The sequence below is a fragment of the Sorex fumeus genome, unplaced genomic scaffold (genome assembly GCF_029834395.1).
Source record: "Sorex fumeus unplaced genomic scaffold, SorFum_2.1 ptg000072l, whole genome shotgun sequence".
Lineage (NCBI taxonomy): Eukaryota > Metazoa > Chordata > Mammalia > Eulipotyphla > Soricidae > Sorex > Sorex fumeus.
The window spans coordinates 25944678-25972231 of NW_026606129.1; the positions used below are offsets into that span (position 1 = coordinate 25944678).

At 35.7% G+C, this 27554-nt stretch overlaps 1 protein-coding gene across 1 annotated transcript in view; it reads left to right on the forward strand.

Annotated features, from left to right (window-relative positions):
• Positions 1 to 27554, forward strand: part of LOC130037726 (ubiquitin-conjugating enzyme E2 E2) — a 363445-nt gene that overhangs the window by 301074 nt on the left and 34817 nt on the right. The window contains exon 5 of the mRNA XM_056129644.1: positions 22342 to 22489. Coding sequence (XP_055985619.1) covers positions 22342 to 22489 — 148 coding nt within the window. The remainder of the gene's footprint in view (positions 1 to 22341; positions 22490 to 27554) is intronic.

The following is a 27554-nucleotide window of genomic DNA, read 5'->3' on the forward strand; positions in this document are numbered from 1 at the left end:
AAAGTCAAAAAAAGCGTTGAGACAGTTCACAGTTGAAACAAATCCAGAGACATGATCAATTAATACAGCTGGAGACTGAGAAGGCTAAGGAGAGGAGGTGATAGGAAAAGGGATTATAGAACTGTATTCAATCTTTACACACTTGATGTACCAGCACTACAAATAGAAAACAGTGATTTCAGTGCTAGTGTAAACTATGATTTTTCAATTTAATAGAGTCTATGCAGATTCAAGGCTTGCCACTGAATTAAAAAAAAAGATATAATTGACTAATCTTTGCCAGTACTATCCAGATTTTGTCCTGTAGAAAACAAGGAAAACAAAGACTTAGATAACGACTACAAATGAAACAGATCTAGTATTAACTAACTATACTGTTGACACTGTCACACAGGTACTTCTACCTTAAGAAATTAAACACATTATTCTTAGAGTGTCAGTATATTAACGTAAGACTTCAGAAATTCTCACATAGTTGGTTTAATACTTAATTTTAAGACTTATAAAGAAAAGAATTCCTGAACAATAATAATTATAAGCAATTTCATATGTATTCACTGCTAATTGATTTGAGACGCCTGCGAGGTATTTCTCACTTCTCATCTGAATGATCAGGGGGGCACATTACCTACAAGGAGTCTTTTAGACTCCCAGTGAGTACTGTTCCATAGGCTGCTTTCCAGATTTAGAGTACAGTGATTGAAGGGAGTTTAAAATATAGTTTTGAAAATTAAAAACTTAGAATAAAGTGTTTCCCTGTAGAAATGTGTGATTTTTGACACAAGTGAATCTTTGGAAGTATAAACTTCCAAAATTTGATTCCCAGAGGAAAGAAAGATAATTGAAAAAGATGAAAAAAGTCACTTTTCTTTTTCATGATATACTCAATATTTTGTTTCGGGGGAGGTTATTTTACAGAGTGAAATAACTCTGTAAATAAACTCTGCAATGCCTCACTGTAAAAAAAAGTATTCATTTTAAAAGACTTGGTAATGTATCATAAAAACAGCTAAAGATAGATGTATTATTATCTTCCCACATGTGTCTATATAACTAAAAGCAAAACAATTACCTGTAATTAAAGAATAGTGCTACATGGGTGCAAACTAAATAACCTTCAGGTTCCCCAGGATCCTTTGGTTTCAGTTTCAGATTTTGCTAACATTGTAGTCATTATAAATAATTGTATAGTAGACATGGAACTGTATTTTCTGAGGAGGGTTCACATCAGCACTGCTGGGGTGCCATTCCCAGTAGTGCTCAGGAAACCATAAGTGTGAGGGATCAAACTCTGGATTCCTACATGCAGGATATGTGTTCCAACCTTTTAGACCATCTCTCTGGCCCCTGAGCAGTATTTTTTTTCCATTTCGCTTTGAGGCCACACGAGGCGGTGCTCACGGTTTACTCCTAATTCTATGCTCAGGGATCACTCCTGATGATCCTGGAGCTTGGGGACAATATGGAATGCTGAGGGTCAAACCCCACATGGGTGAGTGCAAAGCAAGCTCCCTACCCACTATTCATTCTCCAGCCATGAACAGTATTTATAAATGCTTACCATTTTATATTAACATTATACTGTAGTTTTACTTAAATCTTTCAACAAATCTAAAAACATTTCATTAACACAGAAAACAAATTGTATTACTTACAGATTAGTATAATTTGAATAACTTCTACTAGGTATTTATTTTGACATTTGCAAATTATAAACCTGTTTTTGGTATATTATACACTCACATCTCCCCCAGGTTATTTTTAACTATGTAGATTATATACAATAATTATACAATAAAGAAAAATGGATAAAGAAATATATTTCTCAAGGGATTCAGGGGTCACTTTTGGTGAATCTTGGCTAGTATGGTGGGCAGTTTGATGTGTAGGCCTGATATGCAGTGGTAGGGAATACCCAGGTGACTCTGACAGCTATCAGAGGCCTCCAGGATTATTCCCAATGATTTTCAGGATGATGTAGTGCCAGGGATTTAACCATAGTAGGCCACATGCCTTGTATTCTGTATTTTTTTAAAGCCTTACCTCCCCACCTTTATTTTTTTATTTTTATTTATTATTATTTTTGCTTTTTGGGTCACACCCGGCGATGCACAGTGGTTATTCTTACTCCTGGCTCATGCACTCAGGAATTACCCCTGGTGGTGCTCGGGGGACCATATGGGATGCTGGGAATCGAACCTGGGTCAGCCACGTGCAAGGCAAAAACCCTACCCACTGTACTATTGCTCCAGCCCCGTATTCTGTATTTTCAACCATGAATTATTTCCTTTTAAAACCAGACAGTTCAATTTTATAACACTTTAGCATGGTTTATATGTAGTGTGTATATAAAAGTTGAAACAGATATACACAAAATATATACAATAAAAGTCAGCCTTTTTGCCAGTATGCACAAAATATACACAATGAAAGTCCGCCTTTTTCGCCTTTGCTCAATATTTCATTCCTTTCCCAAAGACATTTTTTTTCTTTTTCTGCATTTGTGTGTGGTTTTTCCCTTGGAAAAGGGAGAAACTTGTTTATCATCCTTAACATTCTTGCATATTCATAGTTTACATCCATATCCATTGTTATTACATAGTATTGCATGAATGAATTGCCATTATCTATTTAACAGATTCCCTACAGTGGACATATTATTTACAGTTTTTTTGCAATCACAAGTAATGTTTGAATGATTATGCGTATATGCTGTCTTTGTGGAGTTGTGTCAGTACAAATCAGTGACCAAATTTCTAGAAATGGATTTTTAGAAACAATGCTCTCTGTACATTCAGTTTTAATTCATACTGCCCAGATGGTACTGGAAAAAGTTTTGCCAAGTTATACTTCCACTATAGGTGTACCTGGGCCAAGGATGTGACTTGGTGGTAGTGTACCTGCCTTGCATGTGTGATGCCTCCAGCAACTGTGTGTATAAGCACCACAACTAGAAGTGCAAAACTCTTGTCAGCAGTACAGCTGAGTATGAGCACCACACCTGATATATGAGCAGTACAACCAGTTGCATGTGAGGCCCTAGTCTGTCGTTGAGACAGCAACCTCAACAACAGTGATGGGAAAGGGGAAGCAGCTTTTTAAGACATTTTATTTCTGTCTTGTTTGAAATATATTCTTTATTTTAAAAGCATCTGTTATATTTTATGCAGACCATCTGTTGACACAAATTATAAGCAAATAATTTGCATCTTCAAATATAGGAATATTATTCCCTTTGTGGACCAAATTCTGAAACATAAGAAAATATTATCTAAGAACCAAGTATTTTTATGTATCTCTACTTTCTATAATATAATATGAATATATTCACTTTTCTCTGCCATTTTCACAGCTTCAAAATCACATCATGAAAGCCAAATCAGTATATGTACTTGCTTTAAAAATGAAATATTAATAAATAAAGTATGTGAACTTCATCTTTGTCACATTGTCGGTTATTTCGCTTTAAACAAAAATATGGTATGAGGGAAAGGCCATTTTATGTGTAGTAGAATGGGAAAGTAAATCATGGTGTTTTCACACAATGCAATATTACATACCATTGAAAGTTTCAAATGCAGAACACTAAACAGCATTTATGAATCTCACAAACACAGATTTAAAGAAAAGCATGTACTGTATGAATCCTTTTTTATACCATTTGATTCTATATATAAGTTCAAAAAAGGGAACAAATGATAACTCAGAGTAGAGGTCAAAATAGTGATTATACTATGGAGATAGTTACAGATGTCAATAGCACAAGGGAGATTTCTTTGGTTTTGAAAATATTCTACAATTTGTCATGATAATCACATAGTGTGTTCACTTGGTAAAAACTGAAATTGTACACCGATGATTTATATACTTTCTTATAGTTATATTTTACAGTAGTTTTCATTCAAAAGTATTTAGGTCATTGGTAAATTGTTGAAAAAGACTAATCGCAAATCATCCCACTGGAGAACTTCTTTATGCCAGCTTACATTGATTTGATCATTCAACAAGGTGGTGCTAAGTTTTTGCGCCAATTCCACACTTACCAAACTGGGTTACCATTCAGCCTGGACTTCTCTTTCTTACACACAAGGTATTAAAAAATGATTTTTGCAATAGCCCAACATCTTTTAGACCCCACTGTTGGCAGTCTCATAAATATACCTTCCCACATACATAAAAGTAGAATTTATGACTGCTAGGCAGCTGTGTGTATTTTGGCACCAGGCCAGGTCCATTGACAGTAATAAAGGAAGAAGACTTCTAAGACTTTCAATTATGTGTATGTCTGACCAGAATAAGAAGTTGTTAGTGGGTGTAAACAGGGATTGGTGGGATCACCTCAGCACAGCTTCAACGTGCAAGAAATCTGCTCGATATAAACTTAGTCCCTTTTTTATTTTTTTTGAAAAGCTTAAAAGACAATCATCATGAACCAGACTAGAGTTCTAATGTACTGTCTGCTTTCTTCCCCTAATCTGTCATTTTAATAACCATATTAAAAGGAAATGAAGTAACCCATGGCACAGTTTGTGGTATATTTATGCTTAAATCCATTGATCGCCACATCATTTTCTAAGTACTAACAAATTATCTGCTTAATAATTCTTTCTAGAACCTTGCTTAAAATTTCATCTTTCTGTTTACAGACAAAATTAAATTTAGTGGTCCGAGAGATAGTACAGAAGGTAGGACACTTATATTGTTCATGGCGACCCCTGTTAAATCCCTACCACCCGATACGGACTCGTGGGCCCTCCAAGAGCGATCCTTGAGTGCAGAATCAAAAGTAATCCCTGAGCACTACCAGATGTGGCCCAAATACAAAGAGAGAAAATTTAATATGATTGAATGGAGTTAAGAAATTGTCTTCTACCCTCTGTTAAAATGCTATCTACTCTAAGCAGTGATTCTATTAATTTTCCCAATTCTTGCTTAATAAAAGTGCCATTTTCCTTTAGCATTTTTTGGTAAAATTTATTTCTGGGTCTGTCTAAGCCTGTAAAATAATATTAATGGTAGGAGTTTATGGCATAAAGTAAAGATAGAACCTAATGTCCACCCTAGAGTAAAAGGAACCCAAATCATGAACTCATGGAACATATAGGTCAGTAGAAAACAAACAAGCCAGTAACCATGTAAGGAAACAGTAGAAAAAGAGCATCTGAAGGACGGTGGAAGTCCTTCAAGGGAAAGAAACTTCAAGGCATAGTGTGAATAGAAGATTTTAAGTTTGAAATTTTTCAGGGTAGTATTGGCTATGAAAAACCGGAAACTTACCCAGGTGGACAAAGTGTCCCGCCTTTAGGAATTTTGAACTTATTCTATAGAACTAATAGACAATTGACTATGTTTGCTAAAAATACCACCCTAAACGCACATGGTACATATAATAGTAGGAAGAAGAGACCAAGAGAATGTCTTGGAGGCTGTTGGAATAATCTCATTTAGCAATTATGAACTCAGATGAACTAGAAAAAGATTGGGGGAGGGGAGGAAGTGCTGAGGAAAGTAATGTCTACTCCATACCTTTCTCTCATGTCAGTATACCCTAGTTTTCTTACAGAATACATTAATATTATTGCATGTTTTTCTGAAGATAATGATTTTTTCCCTTTATTTTATTTTATTTTTTTTTACAGTTGTAGATTTACAATTTTTTGTGCTTTGGTTTCATTTATACAATGATCAGATACCCATCCCTCCACCAGTGCCCATTTTCCACCACCATGGATAATATCCCCCCACCCCCATTCCCCCATCCCCCCTGTCTCTGTGGCAGGGCAATCCCCTGTGTTCTCTCTCTCCTTTTGGGTGTTGTGGTCTGCAAAAGAGGCATTGAGTGGCAAACATGTTCAGTCCATAGTCTACTTTCGACATGCATCTCCCCTCCTGGGAGGATCCTCCAAACATCCTTTATTTGGTGCTCCCTTCTCTATCTGAACTGCACTTTCCTCTAGGATACCCGGCTGGCCTCTAAGTTATGGAGTAATCGTCCTGGTGCTGATCTCAGCTATTCTTGGGTATTAATCTCATACTTTGTTGCTTTATATCCCCCAGATGAATGCAATCTTTCTATGTCTATCCCTCTCTTTCTGACTCATTTCGCTTAGCATGATACTTTCCATATTGTACCACTTGTATGTAAATTTCATGACTTCATCTTTTCTAACAGCTACATTGTACTCCATTGTGTAGATGTACCAAAGTTTCTTTAACCAGTCATCTGTTCTTGGGCATTCAGGTTTCTTCCAGTTTCTGGCTATTGTAAAGAGTGCTGCAATGAACAAACAAGTGCAGATGTCACTTCGACTATACATTTTTGCCTCTCTGGGATATATTCCCAGGAGTGGTATTGCTGGGTCAAATGGGAGCTCAATTTCTAATTTTTTGAGAATCGTCCATACTGTTTTCCAGAAGGGCTGAACCAGTGGACATTCCCACCAACAGTGAAGGAGTGTCCCTTTCTCGCCACATCCACGCCAGCATCGGTTGCTTTTGTTCTTTTGAATGTGGGTCAGTCTCTGAGGTGTGAGATGGTATATCATTGTGGTTTTGATCTGCATCTCCCTGATGATTAATGATGTAGAGCATTTTCTCATGTGCTTTTTTGCCATTCGGATTTCTTCTTTGAGAAAGTTTCTGTTCATTTCATTGCCCCATTTTTGGATGGGGTTGGATGTTTTCTTCTTGTGGAGTTTAACCAGTATTTTGTATATCCTGGATATCAACCCCTTGTCAGATATGTATTCGGTGAATATCCTTTCCCATTCTGTAGACTGTCTTTGTATTTTGGTCACTGTTTCTTTGGAGGTGCAGAAGCTTCTTAGTTTAAGATAGTCCCATTTATCTAGAAGATAATGATTTTTGAAGATTTGCACAATCATTGCTGTGCATATGAGGGTATATGAAGCCAATAACACGAGGGCATAAAAAAAAAGCATTATCTAGACACATTTAATGTTGCCCATTTTTTTTGCCTTTTCTTTTTTTGGTGACCAAATTAGGAAAGAAATTCAAAAGAGCTATCAGGTGTGTACTTGTCTTCAGGTAGAGTACTTGTCTTGCAAATGTAAGATCTTGGGATTTGTCCCCAGCGAAAAAAAGAGGAGAAAGATGAAGAGGAGAGAAGAAAGGGAGAGAGACAGTGGGAGGGAGGAAGGGAGGGAGGGAAGGAGAGTAGCAAGTTTCCTTTAGTAGACAGTCCAGAATATCATTTGAACTTCTCTCTGCTCTGATACTGTCTGGGATTCTTCCCAGCCTTATGAGAATTCAGTAACCTCTCATGTAATTATTTTATGATAGTTTTCTATGTAAATATCTTACCTCTCTGCTAGATGATCAGATATCAGGGGCAGTACCAAAATTACTACATGTATTAACTTCTTTCTTTACCAATAATTACCCATGCTTTTCAATTTACACAGTGCTTTGTGCTTTGTGCTTTGGAGGTAGTGCAAAGTATCAACAGATACCTATTGAGTAAATCAGTTTATTGCTTATGTTTTTATTAAACCATAGGCTTTTATATTTATAATCAGCTCCAGTCATTCCTCAAAGCCAAAGTGTATTTATGCTTTTATGTCTTTCCTAATACCCAATACAGATCTCTGTGAATGTTAGGCATCAAGAAATATCATCTGGGTTTGCAAGAGGTATATTGCTTATTCTGAAGTTCTTGGTAAAAAGGATAAAGGCTGAATAAAACTCTTATGTACTCATTTCATAAAGAAATTCTCACCTTCATAGGCTATATACTTATAGAAATGCTAACAAGTAAATTGAGTTATATTTGAACAAGTATTTGGGAACTTTGTAGGGGGATTGGTAACTTAAATTAATGATGCTAATATTTTTTAAAAATCTATTGGCTCAAGATGTAACACCACTGGCCAAGCAAGTGAAAACAGAGATAGACAAATGGGATTATCTTAAATTAAGAGGCTTCTGCACCTCAAAAGAAACAGTGACCAAAATACAAAGACAGTCTACAGAATGGGAAAGGATATTCACCGAATACACATCTGACAAGGGGTTGATATCAAGGATATATAAAGTACTGGTTGAACTCCACAAGAAGAAAACATCCAACCCCATCAAAAAATGGGGCAATGAAAAGAACAGAAACTTTCTCAAAGAAGAAATCCGAATGGCAAAAAGGCACATGAGAAAATGCTCTACATCATTAATCATCAGGGAGATGCAGATCAAAACCACAATGATATACCATCTCACACCTCAGAGACTGGCCCACATCCAAAAGAACAAAAACAACTGATGCTGGCGTGGATGTGGCGAGAAAGGGACACTCCTTCACTGTTGGTGGGAATGCCGACTAGTTCAGCCCTTTTGGAAAACAATATGGACGATTCTCAAAAAATTAGAAATTGAGCTCCCATTTGACCCAGCAATACCACTCCTGGGAATATATCCCAGAGAGGCAAAAATGTATAGTCGAAGTGACATCTGCATTTGTTTGTTCATTGCAGCACTCTTTACAATAGCCAGAAACTGGAAAAAACCTGAGTGCCCAAGAACAGATGACTGGTTAAAGAAACTTTGGTACATCTACACAATGGAGTACTATGTAGCTGTTAGAAAAGATGAAGTCATGAAATTTGCATATAAGTGGTACTACATGAAAAGTATCATGCTAAGCGAAATGAGTCAGAAGGAGAGGGATATACATAGATTGCATTCATCTGGGGGATATAAAGTAACAAAATAGGAGATTAATACCCAAGAATAGCCGAAATCAGTACCAGGAGGATTACTTCATAGCTTAGAGGCCAACCAGGCATTCTAGGGGAAAGGGCAGCTCAGATAGAGAAGGGAGCACCAAATAAAGGGTGTTTGGAAGATCCTCCCAGGAGGGGAGATGCATGTTGAAAGTAGACTATGGACTGAACATGATTGCCATTCAATGCCTCTTTTGCAGACCACAACACCCAAAAGGAGAGAGAGAACAAAAGGGAATGCCCTGCCACAGAGACAGGGTGGGATGGGGGGGGATGGGTGTGGGAGGGATACTGGGATTCATGGTGGTGGAAAATGGGCACTGGTGGAGGGATGGGTATTTGATCATTGTATAATCGAAACCCAAGCACAAAAATTTGTAAGTCTACAACTGTACCTCATGGTGTTTCACTAATAAAAATTTTTTAAAAATCTATCTACTCATTCAGAGATTTTTTAATTGGAATTCTATTCCAGATCAAATAGATTCAGAAAAAAATGTTTCTTCTCCTACCTTTGGTTATAGGTTGGGGAAGAATACATCTTTTGGTAGCTGGAGATGTAAACCAGCTGACATCAATAGAACTGGAGAATGTTATGTGAAGATATATCTGGACTATTTCGTTGCAAAAAAAATAAAACCTTTGTTGAGTGAAATGAGTCTGACATAGAGGGACAGGTATAGAATGACTGCATTAATATGTGGAATATTATATTATGGGACTAATATCCCACAAATGCAGTATAGTACATATATATATACATATATACACATACGTACATATATGTATAATGGGACTAGTATCCAAGATGAGGGCCAGGACAGGTCAATGGTTAGAAGCTTGCCATAAGAGTCTGAGGGGTGGGTGAAGGGCAAAGGTAAAAAGTTATACCTGATAACCTTTCATTATCTGTATTGCAAACCATAAGGCCCAAAAGGAAAGAAAGGGAGAAAAAAAGAGAGATGGGGAGAGAGAGAAAGAGAGACAGAGAGAAAAAATGTTTGCCATAGTGACTGGCAGTGGGACAAGGTAGGAGGGCAGGAGGGAAAATGGTACCTTTGGTGGTAGGAAAAGTACACTGGTGAAGAGACAGGTGTTGGAACATTATATGACTGAAATCCAATCATGAACAATTTTGTAAATATGTATATCATTGATTCAATTCCCTTAATAAAATAATAAATGGAAAAAAATTTTTAAATCCTTTGTGTGCCCCAGTAGCAAATAGCCTTTAGATAGAAGCAAAGAGAATATGCACATATGCAAAATAATGTAAGTTAAAATGTAATAGAAGTTCAGAAAAGGGATTGAGTACTGTTTGGAAATGACAAGTGTAAACTTCATTTTTAAAAGTATCTATGAAAACTAACATTTCCATAAGTGAAAGAAGGTATAGTTGTAAATAGGCATAATTGCAAACTTTATAGTATGGAAAAAGCCAGCTGACACAAGCACCATGCATGATCTTTAAGCATATATGGAACTTGAATTTAGATAGGCCACATTTGGAAGCCACATCTATTTTCAGAATATCGTTTGGCACTCTGGAAACAGAAAAAAATTCTGAGCAGTAACAGTAAGTCTGTTGTTGGAGGTTGGATTTTTTTTTAAATAAATCTTGGGAAAATATAAAACAAAATGAACTTAAAAAGTATTTTCACATAAAATGACACACATGTTCTTGCCTGATATTTTAGAACATTTTTATTGGACAAACTGGGAATAGGGGGTTAGATATCCTCAAGAAAATATTTAGATGTTCATAACAAATGATAGCATTTCAGCACGAGAATGTAGGTTCATCAAGATGCCAGTTGACAGTGCTTTAAAGAATGGAAAGTACATGCCAGGATGTGGTTCAATGGTAGAGCATGTGCCTTGCATGTGGAAGGCCTTTCTTGAATCCCCAGCACCACAATGGAAGGTATATATTTTCCCAATTAGAAGTGGAGACCATTTTTTCCTGGGAATTAGTTTACTGGAAGTGCATTAACCAACACCACAAACTTACAGTGAAAAATAGAGAAATAGGTTATATAGGTGAAATATACTGCTTTACATCTTTCCACTCCATAAAGGATACTGAAATTTATACTGATGCTTTGGAAGCTTAAATGCAGACCACCGGGGCTGGAGTCCGGGGCACAGCGGATAGGGCATTTGCCTTGCACGTGGCCGATCTGGCTTCCATTCCCGGCTTCCCATGGTCCTCCAAGTACCACGAGGAGAAGTTACTGAGTGCAGAGCCAGGAGGAACACTGTGCATCTCCAGGTGTGACCCAAAATGCAAAAAACAAATAAATAAAATTTTTAAAAATGCATTCAGAGACAGTTGTTATAAATGCAAATTGTATTGCTTTATGACCACATTTCTATTTTTGTTAATTCTTAGTTTATTGAGATCAAAATCAGCTTACAGAGTGCCAATGTTTGTATTTTGAAGGGAATAGTGCTCTAATACACACCCACCACCAGAGCGCAATGAACCTCCACAAAAATATATGACCTTCCCTCGATTACTCTTTTCTCACTTGTGTTTCAGTCTCTAGAATTTTCACGGGGTATTGTCTGTTACCTTGGTTTGATACTTTATGCCTATGGGTCAGATACCCAGTGTTTTTCTTACCTGTGATGTATTCGATATGCCAAACACAGTAACAACAAAGTCTCCAATGGAGACGTTACTGGGCCCGCTCGAGCAAATCGATGAACAACAGGAGGACAGTGACAGTCACAGTGAATTATTTCATTTAGCATAGTATCCTCCAGTTTTCTTCATGTTAGATGAATGAATTAGGCAGGTTTTCAGTGCCCGGCTAGATCCCAGTGTCTCACACATTTAAGGCATGTACTCTGAGCCCTATCCCTGGCGCCAGTACCACATTTCTAGACCCAAAGTTTAGAAAGTAACATTCTTTTGTTTCCTCAAGAAATTAAATGGAACAAGGCCAAAATAGTAAAACAAACATATATGTACATGGTGTTAGGCAGAGTTCTGAGCCCATTTTTTTGCATGTAGCCGTCCAGTGATGCCAGCACAATTTGTTAAAGAGGCTTTCCTTACTCCACTTCACATTACTTGCACCTTTATCAAAGATTAGATGATCATATGATTGAGGGGAGATGTCAGTGTATTCAACCCTGTTCCATTGGTATGCAGTTCTGCCTTTGTTCCAGTACCATGCTGTTTTAATTATTACCGTTTTGTAGTACAGTTTGAAGTTCGGGAGGTTGATTCCTCCCATTTTCTTTTTCCCAAGAATTGCTTTAGCTATTCGTGGGGGCTTATTGTTCCATATAAATTTCAGGAGTGTTTGCTCCATTTCTTTGAAGAATGTCATGGGTATCCTTATAGGGATTGCATTGAATTTATACAATGCTTTTGGTAGTATTGCCATTTTGACAATGTTAAGTCTCCCGACCCATGAGCAGGGGATATCTTTCCATTTCCTCATGTCCTCTTTTATTTCCTGAAGTAGCGTTTTGCTCTACATCATTAATCATTAGGGAGATACAGATCAAAACCACAATGAGATACCATCTCACACCTCAGAGACTGGCCCACATTCAAAAGAACAAAAGCAACCGATGCTGGCGTGGATGTGGCGAGAAAGGGACACTCCTTCACTGTTGGTGGGAATGTCGACTGGTTCAGCCCTTCTGGAAAGCAGTATGGACGATTCTCAAAAAATTAGAAATTGAACTCCCATTTGACCCAGCAATACCACTCCTGGGAATATATCCCAGAGAGGCAAAAATGTATAGTCGAAGTGACATCTGCACTTGTTTGTTCATTGCAGCACTCTTTACAATAGCCAGAAACTAGAAGAAACCTGAATGCCCAAGAACAGATGACTGGTTAAAGAAACTTTGGTACATCTACACAATGGAGTACTATGTAGCTGTTAGAAAAGATGAAGTCATGAAATTTACATACAAGTGGTACTACATGGAAAGTATCATGCTAAGCGAAATGAGTCAGAAAAAGAGGGAAGACATAGAAAGATTGCATTCATCTGGGGAATATAAAGTAACAAAATATGAGATTAATACCCAAGAATAGCTGAGATCAGCACCAGGAGGATTACTCCATAGCTTAGTGGCCAGTCGGGCATTCTAGAGGAAAGGGCAGCTCAGATAGAGAAGGGAACACCAAATAAAGGGTGTTTGGAGGATCCTCCCAGGAGGGGAGATGCATGTCGAAAGTAGACTATGGACTGAACATGTTTGCCACTCAATGCCTCTTTTGCAGAACACAACACCCAAAAGGAGAGAGAGAACACAGGGGATTGCCCTGCCACAGAGGCAGGGGGGGATGGGGGGATGGGGGTGGGGGGGATATTATCCATGGTGGTGGAAAATGGGCACTGGTGGAGGGATGGGTATCTGATCATTGTATAATCAAACCCAAGCACAAAAAATTGTAAATCTACAACTGTACCTCATGGTGTTTCACTAATAAAAAAAAAATTTAAAAAAAAACATATATGTATCTTGGAAGTAGTTTTAATTCTTCTCATTGAAGGGGGGCGGGACTTCAGTTGCTTAAGAAATACTGTAAGAGTTACCTTGGTATGCAGCCGACCCTGGTTTAAATCCTGGGAACCACATTTGGTATCCTGAGCAATGCCAGGAGTGATCCCTGCATATTCAAAAGTATTCTTAAAGCAGTACTTGAAATTTCAATTTGTAAGATACCTTCAGTGAAATTGCATTATTATTATGTATCAAAACTGCAAGCATACTGTTGAAGGGAAGAAAGACACTTTTTATTGTTCCTCAGTTACTATTACTGTTAACTCTATAGCAGCAATATCTTTCACTACAGTATCTAAAACCAAAATTATTTTATTTTTTCACTAAGCTAGATATAAAGTGTTACTGCAATAGTTAAGATTGTTCGAGACAGTACTCTCTGATTTATTATTAAACTGAAGATAATGACTCAAATTTTTTATAAAAAGCATTAAGATAAATTTTGATAAAATGCCAGTTTCACTTTTCTGTTCTCATTTTGTAACCTTTTATGAGTTGATTTTTATGACCAATAAAAAATATAATTACTCCTAACCAGGTCCAAAATATCCACCATATGACTATAAAATAATGATTCAGACCTTAAGTACATACTTGAGAATTCAATCTGATTAATGGGGATTTTTTTTCCAAACATACTTTTGTTTTGTTTTAATTGAATCACCGTGAGATACAGTTACAGAGCTTTCATGATCAGGTTTCAGTCAATGTTCAAACACCCATCAATCTGATTTAATAGTTTTAACCACATCTAAGAAGTTACACCTCCATCTCTTGAATTGTAGAACTTCAGAATACATATATCTTTGAAAACGTTAGAATTTGTCACTGTGTTCATCAATGTATAACCATCGTATTCTGATAGTTTTTACTACAAGGTGTTAATTTCCTTTGTTTCTCAAAACTTTTTCTAACCTGGCTCATTCCACCCTTATTTCTTTCATGTGTGTAGTTCCACCCACCCCCATATTTACTCCGTTTTCACCTGTGACCCCCAAGGAATACCCTGGAAAGCACCACTTTAACCTATATATTAATACATAATTATAACAGGGAAAAAAGTTACAAACTGAAAGGCCCTCCTGTTGATCATCGATTTGCTCGAGGGGGCCCAGTAACGTCTCCATTGGAGACTTTGTTGTTACTGTGTCCGGCATATCGAATACTCTCGGTAGCTTGCCGGGCTCTCCGAAAGGGGCGGAGGAATCGAACTCGGCTCGGCCATGTTGGCTGCGTGCAAGGCAGACGCCCTACCCGCTGTGCTATCGCTCCAGCCCAAAAGTAATTTTAAAACTTTTTCATTTTCCTTTATTTTTTTTTTGTGGGGGTGGAGTGGGAGAGTCAGTAAGCTCTGCCAATACTCAGAGCTTACTCCTGACTCTGTGCTCATGGATCACTCATGGTGGAACTTGGGGAACAACTTTAGGTACCAGGGATTGAAGATCCTGGTAGCAGGGATTGAATGTGCAAGACAAGCACCCTGCCCACTAAACTATCCTATTCTATCTCCAGTTCCCATATTGGCTTTTGAAGAACATAATTTTTTTTTATATTTTCAGACAATATATATTATATAGCTATGAAGTGAAGGGAGCAGTAATTTAAGAAATTTAGTAATTTATTTCAGACTTCTTAATTCTTCATAACATATATACAGTGTAGTAATGTCATACTTTTATCAGATCTGTTTTGTAACTTGAAAGATTTGTAAAATACTCAATTTGAATTCTGCAATTAATGTATAATAATATTAAGATCTCTCGACTAAAATGTTAGTCACAAAACATTGAAAATTGCCCTAAAGTCAAAAATTTAATAAGAAATCATGTCTCTTTTAAACCTTTATTTGGTATAATAACAGTAATGATAATTAATAGTGAGTATCATTGTACCTTTTTTTTAAACAGCTCACATGAATTCCCATTTTACCAGAACTTATCTTTAAAAAGCTAGTTAAGTCTTTATATGCCATCTGTCCATGGTTAAACTGTTGCAATCCAGAACATAAGTAAATGTCTTTATTCTTTTATTTTTTCTCTGATTTTCAAAATTTTGGGGAATGTAGGTAAGACAAGTTTGTTTTGGTTTGTTTTCATTTATTTTCTGTTTTCTTCTTCTTACAATACTTTTTATTCATTAATTTCTATTTTTATTATTTTTATTAGATGTTCAAATATATTAAAATTGTTTCATCTAGTCATGAAATTTACATACAAGTGGTACAATATGGAAAGTATCATGCTAAACGAAATGAGTCAGAAAGAGAGGGATAGACATAGAAAGATTGCATTCATCTGGGGGATATAAAGTAACAAAGTATGAGATTAATACCCAAGAATAGCTGAGATCAGCACCAGGAGGATTACCCCATAACTTAGAGGCCAGCCGGGTATCCTAGAGGAAAGGGCAGTTCAGATAGAGAAGGGAGCACCAAATAAAGGATGTTTGGAGGATCCTCCCAGGAGGGGAGATGCATGTCGAAAGTAGACTATGGACTGAACATGTTTGCCACTCAATGCCTCTTTTGCAGACCACAACACCCAAACGGAGAGAGAGAACACAGGGGATTGCCCTGCCACAGAGGCAGGGGGGGATGGGGGGGATGGGGGTGGGAGGGATATTATCCATGGTGGTGAAAAACGGGCACTGGTGGAGGGATGGGTATCTGATCATTGTATAATTGAAACCCAAGCACAAAAAAAATTGTAAATCTACAACTGTAAAAAAATAAATAAATAAAAATGAAAAAAAAAAGATAGGAGAGTTTTACACAAATAACATAAAATACTCCAATAAAAAAAATTGTTTCATCTATAAACATTTGAATACCTCTGAATGTGTCCGTGACTCTTATTTCATCCATAAAATGAAGATAACAATATTAACTATTTCAAAAAATTATTTTGAGTATTACATAATGAAAATTATTTAGAACCAGTACCCTGCACATAAACACTACATAATTCTTAGCCATTTTTACATAGCTAAATTTTTATTTGGTTATATCTTCCTGCAAAATACTTGATATATTTTAACACTTTATATTCTCAAGGAAACTGTACCATTACCTCTCTTTAAACATGCAATTTGGGAGCACTCATTGTATTCATGAACACTACCATTTTTAAAGCATGTCTCTTTTGTGTATTATATAGCACTCACCAAGGGATTGGGCATTCAGCCAACTCTATAATTGCTGTTAATTTACTGTATCATTAACAGAATTAGTCATTGTTTCTTCCAGATTGTATTAAAATATAGCTTCTACAATGTTGTGGGCTATATGAAAAAATAAAAATATTGTTTCTAACTAGTTATGATGAACATTTTATTTTGTGTTGCTTGTATATTGAATTATTAATGTTCTAAGATAAATAACTGCCACTTTCTCTGTCTACAAACATAAAATTTATTACTCTTTCTCAAAGGATAAATGAAGGCTGTGTATTACTTTGATTTTATATTTAGCAAATCTGTAAATATATTACATGTTATAGAACTGTCTTGACTATTGTGACTTTAAAAAAATTAAAGTCAGGGGAAGGCATTCTCATGTTTATGTCACTTTCTTTAAAACAAGTGTCATAGATGGTCAGTCATTTATTATAAGCCTTATTTGGAATATATTAAGTGTCTCAGCTGCTGAGCTTCATAATTCATTGTCATTATGTATGAGGAGTTTTTGCAATTATAAAGAAGAAATGAATCAACTTGTCTTAAAAATGTAGGTTTATTGGATATCGCTTAAATTACATCTGCCCTCTGTGATACTGATTTATAACTAAGTGTTGTTGAATCAACGTGGCTCCACATAATGGTTTTAACTTTAGTGCTCAAGACCAACTCATCTTATTAAGTAGAGAGAGGGGTGAAGTTCCCTCAGTGGATGTAAGGCTGTACCAGGGATCAAGCTCCATATCCTTGTAATCTGCAAAGACTTTAAGGGCAGATACTGTACCACTGAACCACATTCCTGACTCCTGTGTTCTCTTTTGATGAGCCCCTAAGTGACAATAGAGCACCTACAATATATTTACATTCTTGTTTAAAATAGTGGAAGTATTTACTTAAAAGTTATATACATGATTAAATTGTCTTCATTTTCACCATAGTTGTTTGGGATTCAGCAGTTTTTTAATCTGTTTATGATGTTATCATTTTTGTTACTGGAAATGTTTTAAAAAAACAGCCCTTTTTTCCCCCAGTATCTTATTTTACATTACTTTGTTAACTTCTATTTTTGTTTGTGTTTTTTAAATAAGAGCCAGACTTCAGTCTCCTGAAGTCTTTCACCCTTGCTAGACATTTGCTATAATCACTTGAGCTACATAGCTTTTTTTTTTACCAGAAATTGAGTTTATTTGGAAATAGCAGAGAAGTGGCCTTTCAGAAATGCATTCTATACCCAGGCAAATCCTTGTAAGGCTTGGGACACTGACTTTATGGACAAAAAGCATAGAGAGGGGGAATTCCACCAGAGTCAGAGCAATCATTTCTTTAATTTTAAGTAAATTTTAAAAACTGCTAAAAGCTGAGCTTTCAGATGGTAAAGTTGTACGCCTAGGAATTTTATGCTCCTAGAACTTAAATTTGTTTTGTTTTTTTCATTGCTGAGGAAGGAAATCTTTGTATCTGCAAAACCAACTTTGATTGAGCTGGTTTCAGGCTACTGTGTCTGTATCAAACAGTAACTTGTTCCAAATAAAGTAATTAAAATGTAATTCATATTTTAATGATTTTATGAAGATTTGAATGTAAGTCAGCTCTACCAGAGGAAGGTTTTATCACTTTATATTTGTATCAGATGGAATTTGGTTGAAAATTTGTTTTAGACCCATGTAGAAGCAATTGTGAAAAACTTAGTAATCCAAGGCACATGACTCTCTTGCAGAAAAATAAATAATATACAATAAGAATGAATTCTCAAAGATTATAATCTATTATAGTAAGATCTACATAATGAGAATCAAAAGGAAAACCTTTTCTGAAACTCAAAAAAATAGAAATCAAAAAGGACAATTTAATCTTACAAAGAGAAACAGGTAGAATAGAAGACATAATGAAAGAATGAGTTACTATTAAAGACTATTGATTCAGTTTAATTTTTAATTAATAAATATGAAAAAATTAAATTAACCCTTACTCTAGATTTGCTCCTAAAGACAGACCCTGTGTAAATTGAAACTTTATAAATTGGATAAGGACTCACTCTTGATCCCTAATTATGTCATACCAAGCATTCTTCCTTGCAGCAACTGGGAGTAATCTATTACTCCAGGGTTGCAAGGAGCCCTGGGAATTGGCTAATATGCTTACACTTATAAGAGAATTTAGAGGAAAGAATTTTAGTTCATGTTTTTCTACATTTGTACTCAAAGGAAACTGGGACACTTTTCAATTTAAATATCTCCTATAAAGATCTTTATTTTAATTGTATAAATTGTACTTGAAAGCTTTTTTTATTTTTTAAAAAAAAAAGTAGCTCTAGCTGCAGTCAGATGTAGTAGGCTGTATAGTTCCATGTACAGAGGATGGATATCATCTTTCCATATTATGGTTTCTAAATAATGGTTAATTTAATTCTATTGCCAGTTATTGAGGCAAAATATATTCCAGGCTAGTTTTGGTTTGTTTATTGCTTAAGATGTTTTGTTTTGTTAGTATGTATTTTAAACTTGGGACATGTTGGTGAAATGTTCTTGAATCAGTTCTTAAGAAAAAAGTACTTGACATCTTTCAGTTTTGATTGTTTGGTTTTGGGCTGTACCCAGTGGTACTCAGGGCTTACTCCTGACTCTTTGCTCAGGAGATCATATGTGATGCCACGCATCGAAGGCAAGCATCCAACCCACTGTACTATCACTCGAGCCTCAACTGTTGTTTTAAAAAATAATTTTTACTGTCATCAATTTTTCTGTGTAGACATGTTTATTTACTTCAAAACATTTTCCAAAGTATATGTAAAATCTATTTCACAGAAATAATTAACAAAGAAACTCATCCTAGCTATGTAATAGCATTCTTTTATGCTAAGTCCACACAGAATTTTATGAACTTTTCAAAGGTTATTTTTAAGAAAAGATAACTCTCAAGTACAAGAATGTTCAGCTTTTTCTATTTTCTCAAAGACATCTGTATTCCTTGGCTCATGATCTTTTTATAACGTCACTCTAACCAGAGTGCCTCAACGTATTTACACCGTGAGACTGGCCTCTGATACTAATCCATGAAACAGCAGTTAAAATTGAAGCAATAGTAGGGAAAAAAGATGAATAGAAACTTCCTCAAAGAAGAGGGACAAATGGCCAAAATGTACATGAAAAAAATGATCTACATCACTAATCATCAGGGAGATGCAAATCAAAACTACAATGAGATACCATCTCATGCCACAGAAACTGGCATACATCAGGAAGAGCAAGAACAACCACTGCTGGCACAGATACAGAAAGAACTCTCATTCACTGCTAGTGAGAATGCTGATTGCTGCAGCCTCTTTTGGAAAGCAATTTGCACATTCCTCAAAAACGTAGAAATTACTCTACTATAGGACCCAGCAATGCTGCTCTTGGGAATATATGTTAGGGACTCAAATACAAATGCAGAAAAGTCACCTGCACTACTATGTTTTCTGCAAAACTATTCACAATAGCCAAAATCTGGAAACAACCCAAGAACAGATGACTGGATAAAGACACTAAGGTACATTTGCACGTTGGAATACTATGCAACCATTATGAAAACACTGAATATGGAGTGTACCATCTGAGTGAAATGAGACAGAGGGAGAGGGACAGACATAGAATGATCACACTCATTTGCAAGATATATATATTTTTTAAAAATGGTATGAGAATAATACCCAAAGACAGTAGAAACAAGGGCCAGGAGGAAGGGTCTATGATAGGAAGCTTGCCACGAATGGAAGGCTAAGTGGCAGAGTTCAGTTGGATAGAGAAAGGACCACAATGACATTGATAGTTTATCGTGGTAAGTGAAATGAGTCAGAGAGGGTGGGACAGAATAGAATGATCACACTCATTTGCAGAATATAATGTGTACATTTAAAACTCCAGGTTTTCCCTTGCAGCGCTTTTAACCCAGTCACAAATTTGAATTTGGCATTCAACATTTTCATTGTCGCTCAGTTATAAGTAACTTACTTTGCTATAAGATGTAAGAATTACTTCAGTTTCCAACCATATGATGGAAAGATCCTTTAGTAATAGATTATGATTTTGTATTATGATCCAAACATTTAAAAATTTAAGTCTTTTGATGGGTAACACAGTCATTTTTATGAATGTTTATGTGCTTGAAAAGAAAACATAATGTTTAATTATTGAATATAAAAATTTACCTTTATTGAGTACCTTAAATATGTTCATTTGATTCTTCAATTAAAAATTTCAGTATTTTTGCCAAATTTGGTTGACCTATCAGTTATTGGACTGAAAATGTTCCTCTTTGATTGTGTATGTTCATTTTCTTAAAATTCTACCAAATCACTCTGATATTTATAACCTTGTTTGTCCAAAATATTTACAACTATGAATTTTTCTTATAAGGTTTTATTTTGTCATAGTGACATGATCTTCTTTATTCCTTGTTAACTTAGTATATATTTTATTTGATTAATAAAGTCATTTAGTTATTTTAACATTTTCATGATATATGTACCTGGTATTTAGAATTCTCAGGAGAAACATTTCTCTCTCCAGAGCCCTGGCTTTTGCTATCTCTCCTATCTATAATAAGGCATATCTTTGCGGTTTATCCACCTGTTGAAAGATTAGCTACTCAGTTGTCCTTTTTGTTTATTGAAGTAAAAATGTATCATAGCATTATATGGTTTAGGTATGAATCTTTGAAAACCTCAAAATCCAAATCCCCATTTACTGACTCTACCATCCTTCACTCTCCTCCTCTTTCTCAAAATCTACCCTGTCAGCTCCACAGCAGCTCATTTGCTAACTGTAATTTTTGGCTTTCAGTTCTGGCCACAGGGGATTCCCCTTTGCAGATACAGAGGTGCCAGTTTATATAGTCAGTTATACTTTCTTCAACATTCGTAACTGTTTTGGAGGGAAAATGATACTGGGTTATCAGAACTGGCATATTTCAAGGCCGTTTCCTTTTAGGAGTGCTAATCTGGCCTAGAAATGGTACCATGTTGATCAACAATAAGGTGACTGATTTTTGTCCTTTCTGAAACTTGGCACCATGTGAATTTAGTACAGCTGATGCTTGAGCAGATACTATCTAGGTAGGTGGCAACACTTAGAAAAATCCGTCACTTTATGTATTTTATTATTTAGAGCCATTTTGAACTGAGAATACCAGAACACAGATCTTTAAGCAAATGTGATGTTAAAGTAGTATTCAATATTGTTATTTAAGACTTTGTAAAGCAGTTTTATTAGTGTTATAAAACTGATTTAAATTCTTTCAATGCTATATAAAATGTTACGAGCATTTCAGAATTATGTCAATGCATTGTATTGTTGTGATCTATCATAAGAGGCGGTAAGCAGTGCAAATATTATGTTTAAAATATAGTAACAGCTTGTAAATTGTACTAATACAAAGTTTGTACAAAGTAAGCATTATATATGTGCTCCAGTTCACATTGCATTCCTCATGAATTAGAGCAAATACATGGTGTATGACATAGAATAATGTGTTTTATTTTTATAATTTTCCTATGTTCTTTTTTTATGAAGTACCAAAAGAACGAGAGTCTGACAAAAATTTCCTTTGAAAATTTTTATATCTAATATTTTTCTTTAAAAAAAATCTTAGAGTTCAGGTTAATTTGTTTTCTAAACATTGCTACATTTTCACCAAGAAAAAAATTTTAATCTAAAGAATTAATTGAATAATAAGCAGAATATCATTATTTTACTCTTAATGTTTTAGTCCTGTGTATCCAAAGGAACAGGTTCTAAGATAATTGGTCTGTTTCTTGATTCTTCTACTATGACTAAGAAAAAATTAACCAGTAACTTTGAGTTACATTGTCTGACACAAGTATGTATTTATAATAAAACAACTTTATATTTTCTTCTAGGTTACCTTTCGAACAAGAATCTATCACTGTAATATTAATAGCCAAGGTGTTATCTGTCTGGATATCCTCAAGGACAACTGGAGTCCAGCTCTAACCATTTCTAAAGTTCTCCTTTCCATCTGCTCACTTCTTACAGATTGCAATCCTGGTAAGAAACTTTAAATCCATTATTGAATTTGGAGCTATTTAGAACTTAAATGCCAGGTCTTAATTAAAAATGTGCTGCTATCACATCTACTACTATCACAACAACTACAATTATTATTATCATTGATTTTAAATTTCTACAGACTATAACTGTTTTCATTTTAAAGTGAATTCTCTCCTAAGTCTTTTAAGACTATCATTTACCCACAAAGAAAAAGCACAGTGTGATTTATAAAAAATAAGTCATTGTAAATTTAGTGAATTTAAATAATGTATTGAATACTCTTGCAAAGAATAATAATCAAATAATATAATCTTTAATTATGCCTGCTAGAAAGTGTTAATTTGAGAAATGTTGACTGATAACAAGCAGGCAAAATAACACAAGCATGACCTTTTTGACATCTTAATGACCATGCATCCTGACAAGCAATTAGATTTTTTTTTCAGCTGAATAGTCCTGAACTAGGAAATACTCAAAAAGTTAAAAGGAAATAGAACTTCCCTGGAAAACTAAAGAAAGTTTATGGCCAGAGCTTTGTGGCTTTCTGATATGATTAACCCTGAAAGTTCTTACTTCCTGTGTGTTCCTAGAAGTGTGATTATGGGTCTTTGCCCAACTTCTATTAAATAAAATACAAACCAACTACCAATTTTCTACATATCCAGGTTTGTTTTAGAAAATATGAAGATCCAAAGGTAGCTATAGAGTTTTCATTAATGTTTTCAATTAAAATGTTCTTCCTTGAAATTCCGTCTTGCATCTTCAGGAACAAACAAACCACTCGTTACGTAAGTGAAGTTTTAGACAAAAGATAAATGAAACAGGAAAAAAATGGGACTAGGGGTTTCTTGTAGATTCTTAGCTGGTATATAAAACATGAGAAAATTATACTTTTTTTCTGTTTTTTAGTAACAAATTTTTAGTAACAAAAACTTTTAATGAAATGTAAATGCAGTATAATATATTACAATACAATGTAATATATTTATAAAATATATAACAAATCACACATAAAATATAATTATGCAAGATCACTGTAAAATATGTTTATTTCAAACTTTAGCCCAGTTAGTAAAGTCCAGTAAAACTGCGCTTTTTAAAATTGAATGACAGGTACTTTGTGTTTTCAGTCTCGTTATTCCTGCTTTAATCTGATTTGTCTCTGTGTACAGTAGAACCTGATTTGTAGGTAAATGTCATAAAAATATTTGTTTGGGTTTTTTTCTGCTAATATGTGGCCTAGACCAGGTGGTCCACATAAGCTGCTGGGACATGAGTTTTCATGTGCATCCCCACTCCAAATAAAAGTACTGCTTATGAGATTTGCTTAAATTGGGAATAAGGACATTTTAAGGGAAAATCAACCTTACTATGAGATGTATGTAAGTCACTTGTAAAGAAAACTTTTCATAAATAATGATGTTGTATATCATAAACAATGCCAAACATCAGTTACATCTTAATAAAACTGTTAGGAGAGAGGAAGAAACGATATCGTAGCATCTGTGAGACTAGGATTCTGAATATTTATTAAGTTCCTAGAGGAATAAGTCCTATTCCTTATCAATAAGATAAGGTGTAACTTCACACTTTGAAATAGAACACAATACTAAGAAACTGTCTTTACACCAATGGTAAATTGAACTAGCTTGGTCTCCCATGACTTGTCATCCTGGATCAGCTTATATGTGAGAGTCTGTTCTCTATATACAGGTAACCCTCTTTAATGAGGTAGATTTATTTCAACAAACCCTTCTATTGCCAGTCGGATTTCTGTTTAACAAATTGAATTTCCTTTTGCTGTGTCTCAAAAAGTTACAGGGGCATTCTGCAAAAATATAACAGTAAAAATCAACCCTTGCTGGGCAAAATCACTAAATAAAAGAAATAGATTTTTAAAATAATACTGTTGATGTAAAATTAAGCTTCATGATGATAATATTCCTTGGGTATTGCCAGCTAGAAACAGTCTAGCTGATAAAAATTTTTTAAATATTCATTGCAAAGTACATGCTAACAAACTAAGTGTTCTTACTCTAACATACATGAAAAAAGCTTCCTTATTGGCTATATCATTTATGTATCTGTTCACATTTAGTTTTTAAGTTATTTATATTAAGTCAAAACCCATTCTTTTGTTTCGCAGATTTTTTTTGTTCTTATCTAGTATACTTTCAATCTCTCTAGATTCTTTTCCTGTAAGATACAAACTAAACTTCAATGCAAAATATTTTTAAATTTTCATAATTTGATAGAATGTGAATACTGACTCTATAGAACAATTTACATCAGGACTATTATCAGCTCAAAATTAGGCCTTGCATAATACAGAAAGTTGGTTACAATTTTTAAAAAATTTAAAGAAATTTCTCTCCATCTAGAAAAAGATGTTTAGTTTGAGAGTAGATTAAACATGCTTATTGCCTGATATTGAGAGTTTTGCCTGATATATTTTAAAACGTGCTCAAGTGATAATTTATTAACTGTGTGATCTTTTACGGTCACTTAATCTTCTGTGATCTTACTTTCTTATATAAAATTAGATTATTGGCCTTACAAATCACAGGCTTTTTATGTTTGAAATGAGTTGATGTTTGCAAAGTCTTTGAAAACAGAGCAGATTGTTGTTGGTGTTATTTCCCAGAATATCAAGCACATGAAATGTGCAAGCATGTATGTATGTGAATGTGTGTGTAGCTTCATTCAGTTGAGAAGATACTTTGAATTATCTCAGATAGACGTTGCCCTGAACCATGATAAGGTGTAACTTATTACATAACTTATGTAAATTTTTGAATTTTATTATCTTAAAAAAAACTGAGTTTGTGTTTTTGATATTATCTCTTCTGAAGGACTTTTTTCTCAGGTAGCAAATGTCAAATAGTTATCTTCCAGTTGAAGTGTGCATCAGAAGTAATCATTCTGTTCCCAGTGCAGTGATCTGGGTAGGTCTAACTGCTGACCTTAATAGGGCTGTTCACACTTCGCAAGTGTTTATTGAGCCTGATATAGCACTCTTGTTTGTCCGACATTACCTGACTGCCAACATATGACTATAACACATTGTCCTAGAGCAAAGCAGAGAATAGAGGAAGAAAAGTTTTATTGGCCAGCACTAGCTTTCCTGAGTCTCTTCAGTGAACATGATTTAATCCATGAATTACTGCTTTTTGAAGTACAAGTTAAATTCCCATTATTTTATGAAATACTCTTACTTGAAAATACTCTCTTCTCAAGCAAATACAAAATTTAAACTCTCTTCTATTTATTTCATTTTTATGGACTTAAGATCTATAAATAATGGATATTTTCTCTCATCACTAAAGAACTATTCTGAGAATACTGACAATTGTGAGCTAAAATCATGAGATCAGTGTTTTCTCTATACCAAAATCTTTATTTCCAGATAATGTCCAAAAAATTGCCTTTTCTTTAAAATCTTTTTGTTGAAAAGTTTACAAATCTTCATATTGCCTGCCATTATTTTTATTAATTTTAATTTCGGTAAAAAAAAGAACATTCACTGCGTAAATTAGTAACCCTATTTTACTGGACCGAGGCACCTAAGATTGCCAGCCACCCCTACCTAATCCTCTCTAAGGACAGTAAAGTTCATCTGAGGAATGTCTTCTTTTTGTTTATTTAGGTGAAAGTTTGGTGGGGAGGAAGTATTCTAAGGGTAGCCTTGTGAAGAATGATCCCATGCATACAAAGATTTCATCTTTATCATGGAGTCACATTAAAAATATTCTAGGGCATGAAGTTGGGGTTTTTTTTCTGCCCTACCCACTGTGCTATTGCTCTAGCCCCTCTACCTGTTTTTATCCCAAGAATCTTTTTTTTTCTTTTTGGGTCACACCCGGCGATGCACAGGGCTTTTTCCTAGCTTATGCACTCAGGAATTACTCCTGGCAGTGCTCGGGGGACCATATGGAATGCTGGGAATCGAACTCAATGGGCCGCATACAAGGCAAATGCCCCTCCGGCTGTGCTATTGCTCCAGCCCCTCTGTTCACAGTTTTAAAAATATTTTTTTCAATCATTTGCGGATATCCAGTGATTTTGTGCCATAAATAACAATATGACTTTGCTCAGGGATTACTCTTGGAGGGTTCAGGGGACCATATGGAATGCTAGGGATCAAATCCAGATTGATGGGGGGTATGGTGCCGCCAACAGGTCAACTTGTACCTGTGGGGAGAGTGCATCAGCAGCCTGATGTTGCCTTTAGGCTTCCTGATACCCCAAAATTGCCACTGTGCCCTTAGCCAGACCCCAACAACTTGGGAACAAGTTTACCAAGAAATTAAACAGCCAAAAATTAGGTATGTGGGAGTCACACCCACAAACCACCTCCAGCCCCGCTATATAAGCTGACTCAGAGTTGGGATGGGCTACCTCCCCCACTTCCCAGTACACACAGAAGAACTGGCAGTCACCTCCATGAACCAACTCCAGCACCATCCTGTAAGCTCTACTATTGGCCTTCCTCAGAGACCCCTAAATAAATCTCAAAAGAGATCAAAAACCGTAGTTAAGCTCAAACCCATACATAACTGAGCAGTTCGGAGTAAATTGGAGGGGTCAGGTTGGCCTGTGGCCGCTCAAGTAGAGTCCCCGGCAGCCCTTGCTTCCACAATCCAAAATTGCTGCCATACCCCAAGTCTGACTCCACTGTCTCACCAAGATATAATCTGCTGAAAATTTTGTAATGTGGATCTTAGCGCACCAGCAGACCTGGCCCAGACACACAGCAGCAAGTCCCAGAAGACACCACAGTGCTGGAGATCTCTCTGGGCCCCATACCAAGCCAATATCACCCCAGATGGAGCAGGTGCAGTCTCCCCGCCTACTCCAGATGGAATCCTGGTGACCAAGAGCTTCCACAAGCAAGGCCCAGGTATGTGGGTTCCAGGACTGCATCTCCAGGCTGCATGGTGGCAGAGGACCTGGGCTGTCCCTCCCTGGGTCCCCACCCACTTAGAAGATTGGCCATCATCTCCACAGTTAGCCTCTGGGCACCCTCTTAGCACACCAACAACCCTGGCCCAGAGACACAGCA